The sequence below is a fragment of the Opisthorchis viverrini genome (genome assembly GCF_000715545.1).
Source record: "Opisthorchis viverrini unplaced genomic scaffold opera_v5_309, whole genome shotgun sequence".
Taxonomy (NCBI): Eukaryota; Metazoa; Platyhelminthes; class Trematoda; order Opisthorchiida; family Opisthorchiidae; genus Opisthorchis; species Opisthorchis viverrini.
In genome coordinates, this window is record NW_008751967.1 from 291,373 (window position 1) to 301,150 (window position 9,778).

Consider the following 9,778-nt stretch of genomic DNA (forward strand, 5'->3'; position numbering starts at 1 on the left):
GGCGGCGCTGAAGTCACTCCTAAGAGGCCGGGGGAGGCGGCCCTGGATACAACCGGAAGGGGCTCTCAGAAAATGGACTGGGACGCGGCGAAGGAGGCTCTTGCAGCGGAGCTCGACACACCAACCGACCATCAGGAGGCTATGAGGCGGTCCGACACAGCCAGGATGGTAACTGGATTTGACCTGACCGTGTTCTTCGACACCCTGCAGCGGTCGCTGAATAGGGCTTTGCCGGGACTGGACAGTGTCCCGCCAGCAGTTGCTGTCTGACCAGTGTGTCTGACCGGTGTGAAGCCTGCGTTTGGCGAGAGCAACTGGCTAACTTGAGTGTGAAGGACCTGGTGCATTTTGCACGGGAAATGGGCGCGTTACCACTGGCCACGTTGCAGTCACAGAACAGGCATGGTTCACCACTGAAAGAAATGCAAACCAGAGTGAACTAACTAGCGGAACAGCCCGCAGACATAAAGACGGAAACGCGTTTCTTCTTCTCTTTTCCCAGGTGGGTTCCGATTAGCGCAGTGACACTGTCTACTATACAAGCCGTTATCGAGATAGACGGGAAGAGAGAACTGTTCTTGAATGACACAGGAGCGGAGGTATCGCTGAGGCAGAGAGGCAACGAAGCTGAATGCAAACCGTGCACGCTAGCCGTGAGAGCAATGAGTAGATATCGAATGAAAATTGACGGATCAATGCACTCAATACGCCTAGGCGACAAGTCCGTGCAGCACACTTTCCTGATCAGCCCAGACATGGAGCAGACAATATTGGGGGCGGATTTTCTCAAGGGCACAGGCTCCGTAAGTGACCCAAAACAGGGATAACTGATGACAAGGTATGGCGCACTCAAGCTTGAAGGGTACCCAAGCACTGCCGTGAGCGAGTTGTATGTCCGAAAGCTTTCATCTTATAACGTGTCGTCTGTACGGTCCGTGGTCGATGAATATTCCGAGCTGTTAACGGGCGATGAGGATCCGTTTGGCTTCTGCCCATGAATGGAACAAGAAATTCCCCTCTCGTTGGAATGGCCCCCGTCCACTGCCGCTCCAACTACGGGAGGAAGTCCATAAACAAGTTCAAGAGATGTTTAAAAATGGCATAATCGAGGAATCCAACAGCGCGTACAACTCCCTGGTTGTGCTTGTAAAAAAGCGAACGGAGAGTATCGGTTTTGCGTGGATTTCTGGTGTTTGAATGAAGTGACCGTAAATCGGGTTGTAGCTGTGCCTTCGGTTGTGGCGAATTTCGATTCCCCCCAGAATTCCCGAAATTTCACGGTGGTCGACTTGTGTTCCGGATACTGGCCACTATCTATCAAGGCGGAGGACCAAGAGAAAGCGGCCTTCACGATTGGGGACACCCAATATCAATTTGGACGGATGCCGTTTGGTTTGTCTGGGGCACCATTCACATCCCGGAGCTTGATGCTTCGTCTAACGAAGGTACTACAGAATGTTGCCGTGTGCGGAGGCGATATCTTTGTGTATAGCGATTCGGAACCAGAGCACGCAGTTCACTTGAAGGTCGTATTGTAGCGTATCCGGGAGGCTGGCCCGCGGATAAATGAAGCCAAGGCACAGCTCGCCTGGAGCTCGGTGACACTGCTGGGGTATAAAGTGGGTCATGGAGAGGTTAGCCCACTGCCAGAAAAAAATTGACAAACATCGAGGAGTGTGCTGCTCCCAATTCAAAGCGGTCTCTATGGCATTTTCTTGGACGAGCAGCAAACTACAGGCGATTTGTCAAGGAATTCAACACGATTGCTCCTTCACTGTACGACATCCTCGGGCAAAATCGGAAATTCGAATGGACCAGCAAAGCACGTGAGGCTTTCGAGCGTGTCAAAGCGCAGACGCTGCGTCAACGACTGAGCCTCAAACCGCCCAGAGTCGGAGAGATGTTCACTTTTGCAACAGACGCTAGTGACCGATATCGCCGCAGTCATAAAGCAGAGGGATGGAGTTATCGAATATGCCAGTCGTGTCCTGACTAAGGCTGAACAGAAGTACTCGACCACTGAGAAAGAATGTTCAGTGATTGTCTGGGTCCTGATTAAGTGGAGACCATATCTGCTCGGACAAAGATTTCGTTTCGAAACCAATCACCCATCTCTGGAGTGTAGCAGGACCACCAGAGATCCTCGCAGGAATCTCGTACGCCGGGCACTCTGGTTGCAAGAGTATCAATTCACGATTCAGCACGTGCCAGGGAAGGAGAACCACCTGGCCGATTGGCTGTCAAGACCAGAGCCTAAAGATGAGGCCCCCAGGATCATGATTGGGGCCAATAGCCTCGTCATCGAAATGGATCCCGGAAGGTTGGTGCAAATTCAACGGCAGGCTCCTGTGTTACAAAAGGTTGTGTACGCCTTGTTGGATGGAAGGAGTATTGGGAACGGAGAGAGGGACAATGAATTGGAGACGCCCCAGAGTCACTTTGATCGGCTGAGTCTGAATGATGCTGGCGTAATTTCGTGGAACGCCACCAATTAGGATGTTATGTTAGCTGTAGCGGTGGATGCGAGTAGTATGTTTTCTTGTAAATCCGCTCCGTGTCTGTTCGAAAGAGGGATTTATTACGGAATTTGTGGGATTGGTTTGTAGCATTCGTTTACATTTGAGTGATAGTCAATAATATCCAGGGAAGTCCAGGAAGACGCATTCGAGAAGACGGATATTCAGTTCCTATAAACAAGATGCACACGAGAGTTTTGCTTCCCGGTCCAATGATCTGTAACTGTTCGGTTGATGTCAGGAGCAAAGACTAAGTTTAAGGTACTTACATGGTTTCAGTAGCTGAAATGATGGAGCAGTTTGAAGTTTCACTGTTGGATACTTCATCCTCGGGATTTTTCATATTTTAATATCAATATCACCGTTTTACAGTTGTGTAAGTTGTCGCAGCGATACAGTAAGGGTATATTTTTGAGTTTTCTTACGGTAATGATCAAATGCCACACCTTTTGTCGGCATGGCTTTTATCGTCGAACACTTGCTCCGTATTTGTTTTGTTCACCGATTACACGAAACGTAAGATTATTTCGTGTTCCTCTATTTGATGGCAAACCACGGCCACCTTGAAAAATGCTTCAAAAACAAGTCAGTTCTGAATAAGTTTTCGTGGCTCGCATAAGTGAGTCAGTATGTGACTTTACACGTAAGCTTCATATATCCGGCGTAAGGAAGCTCAAAGCTAATAGTGTGCAATGTGGAACAAGAAGTTTTTAAACATTCCTCTGCATTAGAAGGATGAAATCCATCGACACATTTTTTCAAATCCCACGTGTTGAAGGAGATTGAAGCTAATATTAACGAACGACTTTCCATGAGAGGCGCTGGGTGACCTTGAGATTTCTCCAGTGCACGACGAAATACGCTATCGAAATAGAAGCGACATTTTGAAGAAATCTCAGAATCCAAAATTCCGTAGTTTTGGTGAAATTTCAGCTTGCATCTAGTGATCGACGCGTCTGCAAGCAGCGTGAGTCCAACAACCTTGGCGATTGCAGTTCTGTGGTGCAAATATTGGGTGACCTGCACCAATTTAGTTACAAACCCCGACTTGTCACTAAAGTCTCATCCTAACAATTTCAGATAGAGTTTCCTAACTTCGTAGTTGAGAATAGCCAGAACCCAGACTTGGCGACCGAACTTTGACGACTTTTTGATATCATTCATTAAATTATAAGTAATGTAGTGTAATTGGTATGAGGAAAATGAGAAGAACCTGCCTTCAGCCACTATGCAGCACAACCAGATAAAGAAAATTGCCAAAATAGAAGATAGGGAATTTCAACAGACCGATTGTAGTCACACTCGCATAATTCTACGGAGAACACCTGCATTTTTAGGAAACCAGCAACTTTGCTTATTGCGTCAGTTGTTGTCTTTTTATTGGTTATAGAAATGTACAGGTATATTATATTATCCGTTTTAGACAGTTCATCTACCGCGATTACGCCAGTGCTCAATAGGTGGCTCAGAAGTTCGATGAAACACTTGCAATATATATTTCTGTAGCTGAAGTCTGTCCCAGTCCTATATCAGTATCCTGAAGAGTTCGGGCGGACGACTAGGTGCTCTAATTATAGCTAACTCATAAAAAGTGAAGAACCATTGTGTTGTCGTTAAGTAATCAATTCTTTGGTCTGTTTAACATGTTTCTTGACCCTTGATACACTTGCGCTGCTGAGCTGGGTTGTTTCGAGATTTTTGCTTTTGCTTCTCAGTTTTACTAACCAAATGGCTAGCCAGTGCTAATTACCAGCTGTTTTATATACCGACTGTCGTCGCGGAACCAATCATGGCGTTTCGAACGCAGTTGCCTGATCTGGTTGACTGCCGACCCAATCAACTAGTGCTTCAAGCTCTGTCACGCTTTTGCCCGCGAGCTGGGCGGAGTGATGGCTTTTGGAGCGGAGGATAACAAATTGATTTTCCAATATTTTGGAGTTGGTTTATTTAACTGGCGTAGTGTGGCTTACGAAGCTTGATGTTGAATTTCGTCCCAACAAGCTGGTGATCTAATCTGAGGGCGACCCTTCTCGCCACTCGTGATGCACACCTGTCGGACGTCGCACTGGCAAGCACTACCGTAATCTAGCAGGTTAGATTGGCTAGTGTGTGGATGTGTTCATGTTGCGATGTATTGCTGTTCTAGAGCAAATCTTGTATTGGTTATAGTAAGGGCTTGGATACAAAAAATAATTCATACCGCTAACAGATATGGTTTAATCATTTGTGTTTAATACAAGTACGCCTAAGATTACAACGCCGATAGCCTACTAATTAAGTGTCAAAAACCGCGAATTTTGGCATACCCCAATACTCACAATCTCCTGATTTCCTGAGGGAACGTGGGAGACATGAAGGTACATGAATAAAAAGCAAACGTTCAGGGATGGGGACTGACGTGGAACACAGGTGAAGAACGAGGCGGAAATTCGGTATTGCGGTGGTAAAAGGGACCTTATCACACCAGGCAAACCAACAGACGGAACGGACTTATACTTGAGGCATTCAAACCAACAAGCGCTTTTGTGACTACAGACATCCGACTTGGCCATTGGTGAAATGCATTGAAGGACGAAGAAAAGTAAAAACAACGCTTACTTCCGACGAATTTCGCGCCATCTAGTGATGTGTTGTTCAAGGAGACCCTCTGGTGACATTTCCTTGGGTGGATTCTATAAAATGCTAGTAAAGTTTGAGAAACCACTTACCTCAACGTTAATGAGAAACGGTTGGCCGTCTGAAGGCAATGGCGTTGGTATTCTCACATCATTGTCTGTCAAGCCGTCAACAGGCTTCGGAAGGGCATAATGACAATCGGCAAGATGATCTGCATTCTGAAAATCCGGAAGTGAAGCAAATGTGAGAACATGCTACCGTGCAGTTAGGCTGCCGGTGTGAAATATAACCGTTCGCTTCCTAATTCGAATCTTTGGATGTGGATAGCTTTCCCTGCGCAAAAAATTTGGGTCTGTCAGACCACGACTTGTTCTCATACTACATACTATCCCCTTCTCAGATTTCGCTTGAATCATCCTAATAATAATAATAATAATAATAATAATAATATTAATAATAATAATAATAATAATAGAAGCAAATGTGAGAACATGCTACCGTGCAGTTAGGCTGCCGGTGTGAAATATAACCGTTCGCTTCCTAATTCGAATCTTTGGATGTGGATAGCTTTCCCTGCGCAAAAAATTTGGGTCTGTCAGACCACGACTTGTTCTCATACTACATACTATCCCCTTCTCAGATTTCGCTTGAATCATCCTAATAATAATAATAATAATAATAATAATAATAATGCCCATTTCGGCGCCTAGCTGTCATGCCCTCAGAGAAGAAGCACGAGGGATGAGATACTGCCAGGTTGCACAGACCTAGACAAGAGCAGCCGAGATGCCGGGGTTGGATTCGAAACACGGATCTTCCGGCCAGTCAGTTCGCACCTAAACCATTGAGCTACCCCGAGCTCAATTATTAGCTTTTTCTGCTGTGATACACCGAGTGTGTTCATCCAGTTTCATACTACATGCAACTTCAAAAGACGTCTTCGAGCAACTCTGGGACGGTGCAACACCAGACGACTCTACTTTGGACTCAGTAGTTGTTTGTCCGCATGGCTGACAAAAATTGTCAACACATACCCCACGTTACTGCTTAGCTTGACCACAATAAAGTGGTCAGAAACGTGTCAAAAGTATGGAGCTGCCTGTATTCTCATTTCGTGGAGCAAAGGGTATCAGAATCAGTGATTCCAGGAAAACCGAGGAGTAAATCAGGTTAATATGCCGCCTCGTCATAGAAATTGCGGTATTGGCAAGAATCCCTACACCAGCTAATCCTGCGTTGTAACCTGGAAGAGATAGGTGCTATTTCGGCAGAACTTCATCACCGAGTGGGGCTTGTTTCCGTAACGAAGAGACTGAACCTTACAGCGGTGGAGGTCAGCGTGCTTCCACTAACCATGGAATAACATTTGGTGGTGTCCATGTGATACTCGCAAAGCCGATCATATGAAGTTTGTCAATGGTTAGAAGTCTAACACAGCATCCTGACCCTCCAGGTTAGGGGTTGGGAAGTGTGTAGCAACTTGTAGTGTTCTGGCGTTTGCCGCCAAGCCCCGTTGCTTTACGGTAGGATTTTAGCCAAAAAAAATTCATCGAGGGTCATAATCATACCTCTGTCCAGGTCTGGGTGCACTGTCAATATCCGAGCCCAAATACAGACATGAAATGCGAAAGTACAAATGAGTTCATACCAAATCGGCAGTCGCACTGTGCCACCAGCCGGGTCGCCTTCTTTGCTACAAAGACCAGGTTACTGCTGACGCCTCTCTTCTTCCTCGTTCGTAAGCATTTTTTCCTCTTACCCTCACCTTATTAATAATTCCTTGTAGGTCCATCCGCGGGGACTGATGACTCCGTTCGTCCTGCATTGGCCCTGGCCACCCAATCTGCGCGGTAGCTGGTGCGCATAGCCCTAAGCATCAAGAAACTGGTAAACGAGCCTCGATGGTTGCTTTTAATGCATGCACTCTGGAGCAAGTAGGTTTGTATCGTCCTAAGTCACCATCCGAAAAGAGACTTATCTGACTGGATGCCCGCTGATAGTCACCTCCTCGCGGTTCGTCTGGCAACGTCTGTGAAGGAGTCTCACAAACGGGAAGTTGATCTGTGGCCGTCTGTCGTGTCTGCTTAAGCCAAATGTAAATCTGACACCATCAGGGACAAGTTTTATGACGCCCTAAATGTCCTGTTGAGGCGAGCTAGAAGCGCATATATCGTTGTGGTCGTCGGAGATCTGAATGTACAAGTGGGTGCGCTTGGAGCGTACCCACGTGGATTGAACTCGGTACATACTGACAATGGTGAACGATTGCTTGAACTATGTGCTGACTGCAGGCTGTTTCATGTAGTACTAAAATCCGAAATAGCCGAAGTCGTCTGGACACATGGTGTCCTCCAGCAGCGTGCAAGCCGCGAACTCAACTCGATCACATTGCAATCACTTACTGATGACGCGGATCAATAACTGACGGTCCGTCGTTTCGGAACACATTTGTGGATTCCGACCAAGCACTCGTCCGGAGTCACCTCTCCCTTCGTTTTCTAGGGCCGTGTAAGCTGGCAACTGAGAGACTGGAAGATCCGGATGTGAGATGGATTTACCAGAATCGTCAACTAGTCTCCTCCAAATTCTCCATCATATAATAATTCATACTGGGCGACATCGTCACCTTTTCGCAGTGCTGGGAGTTTTTGCCTGTGGCACGGTGCTACTAGGCCCACTGAAGTACTGGATATCAGACTGCTAAAATCTCGCAGAAATAACTAAACAGGTCCCGAACATAAATTGACGTGACTAATTATCGGATATCAAGTGAAGGTGAGCGTGCGAATCAACCATGAAGTCTGGTAGACACAAAAAGGGGCCCAGAAAGCCTGCAAACCCCGGAGATTATTCCAGTTGATCCGCGCGACCTGTCTCTGGAAATCATCAAAGACCGAAAATATCTTGAATAAAGAACACCTCGTTCGTTAGGTCGAATACTTCGGACAACAGTTATCGTGGCCACAAGCTGCAACTCATCTGGAGCCCACAACTGACCTACAACTTTGAACGTGAGCGTGGAACCCTCTGCGGCCTCGGGGGTTAATGATTGCATATGTTCTCTCATATGTCCTGGTCCGGATGACCTCCCAACCACATTGTTCAAAGACGGTGTTGAAATCCTCAGTGAACGCTTGTCTGATCTGTTCGCCTGTATTTGGGAAAAGAAGACTGTCAAAGACAACCAAAAGGAGTTGGTGAAAGTGCCCGCTTTCAAAAAAGCTCGTAGTGAGTGTGGTAACCACTTGTAACGAGACTGGCGGCGTCACTTGTGCTTTTGCCGCCTTGTGGTGACTCGTGAATCAATAATCAAGAATAGCAAGCAGGATTCCAACCTGGTAGAGGTTGCGTTCACAAATCTTCACAATCCGTCAGGTGCTAAAACAACGCCAAATGTACAAACAACCCATAATTTTGGTACTTCTGGATTTCCAAGGTGCATTCGACTCGACTGGCCGCTCTCTTCCCCTTGACACGCTTGTCGATCATGGAATGACACAGAAGTTTGTGAACATAATAAGTGTAAGAGTGAACGTGATGGAGTATACGCAGAGCTCTCCAAAAGCTTCTGTATACAAAGTGGTGTCAGCCAGGAGTGCCCACCCTCTCCATTCCTTTTTAACTTCGTGATCGGCAAGACAATGAAGCGAACGCTGGATGGTCTTCAAAACCCCGGTGTTCAAATAGCCTGTGACGAAAATCTTGTCGATCCGGAATATGCAGGCCATATCGTTCTCCTCTTCGAAGGGAAGGCGCAGGTGTTTTTGGATGAACTGACCGAAGTCATCCGGTCATTTGGTATGCACTTTGCACCCACAACGCGTAAGGTCATGCTCCTGGACATTCAGTCACTGAACACAACACTTACAATCCAGGGAGTGGCAGTGGAAGTTGTGGAGCGTCTTACCTATCCTGTAAGTTGTATTAATGTGACGGATGAGGTTAACGCATGAATCTGCAAGGTTCGGATCACGTTTGCTAATTTGAAACACCTATGGTGTCGAAGCGGTATATCCCTGAATCTCAAGGAGGGTGTGTAAGAGGCTATAGTACGGGCTGTTTTGTAGTTTGGCTATGAGACTTCGTCTGCCCGAGCAGCAAAACTAAGACATCTTTGATCTTATGTCGTGGAAACTGTGGCCAAAGCGGTATATAATCTCAAGGAGGGTGTGTAAGAGGCTATAGTACGGGCTGTTTTGTAGTTTGGCTATGAGACTTCGTCTGCCCGAGCAGCGCAGCAAAGACATCTTTGATCTTATGTCGTGGAAACTGTGGCCAACCGGAGAGTTTGGTGCATATTTTGCAATCCTGCTGGATTACGCATGATGCCAGGTGTGCTCGTCATAATCGGGTTGCAAGGGAACTTGCAAAACGTCTCCGTCGACTGGGGTACATCGTCTTCGAGGAGTTGAGAACCCCTACTTCTACGTCGTTCATTAAACCTGACCTAATCGCTGTTCGAGATCGCCATGCAACTGTAATAGACGTCAGCATAGTCTCGGATGGGCGTGGTGAGATAGTGTGGAATGAGAAGAAGCAGAAGTATGGTGCTGATGAACATTCCCTCGCCATAATCTCAGCCCTACATGCCATCGGTTGTGATATCGACTTTTTGGTTCACCAACCGATGATCATCTCTTATCGAG

At 46.7% G+C, this 9,778-nt stretch overlaps 2 protein-coding genes across 2 annotated transcripts in view; one reads left to right on the plus strand and one right to left on the minus strand.

The window, feature by feature from the left end:
• Positions 1–9,778, minus strand: part of T265_09845 (hypothetical protein) — a gene marked incomplete at both ends in the record, with an annotated part of 44,119 nt that overhangs the window by 1,234 nt on the left and 33,107 nt on the right. The window contains 2 exons of the mRNA XM_009176042.1: positions 5,115–5,188; positions 5,225–5,350. Of these exons, the coding sequence (XP_009174306.1) occupies positions 5,115–5,188; positions 5,225–5,350 (200 nt within the window). The remainder of the gene's footprint in view (positions 1–5,114; positions 5,189–5,224; positions 5,351–9,778) is intronic.
• T265_09847 (hypothetical protein) overlaps positions 678–9,778 on the plus strand; it is a gene marked incomplete at both ends in the record, with an annotated part of 37,774 nt that continues 28,673 nt past the window's right edge. Inside the window, 3 exons of the mRNA XM_009176043.1 lie at positions 678–803; positions 1,920–2,468; positions 8,771–9,046. Of these exons, the coding sequence (XP_009174307.1) occupies positions 678–803; positions 1,920–2,468; positions 8,771–9,046 (951 nt within the window). The remainder of the gene's footprint in view (positions 804–1,919; positions 2,469–8,770; positions 9,047–9,778) is intronic.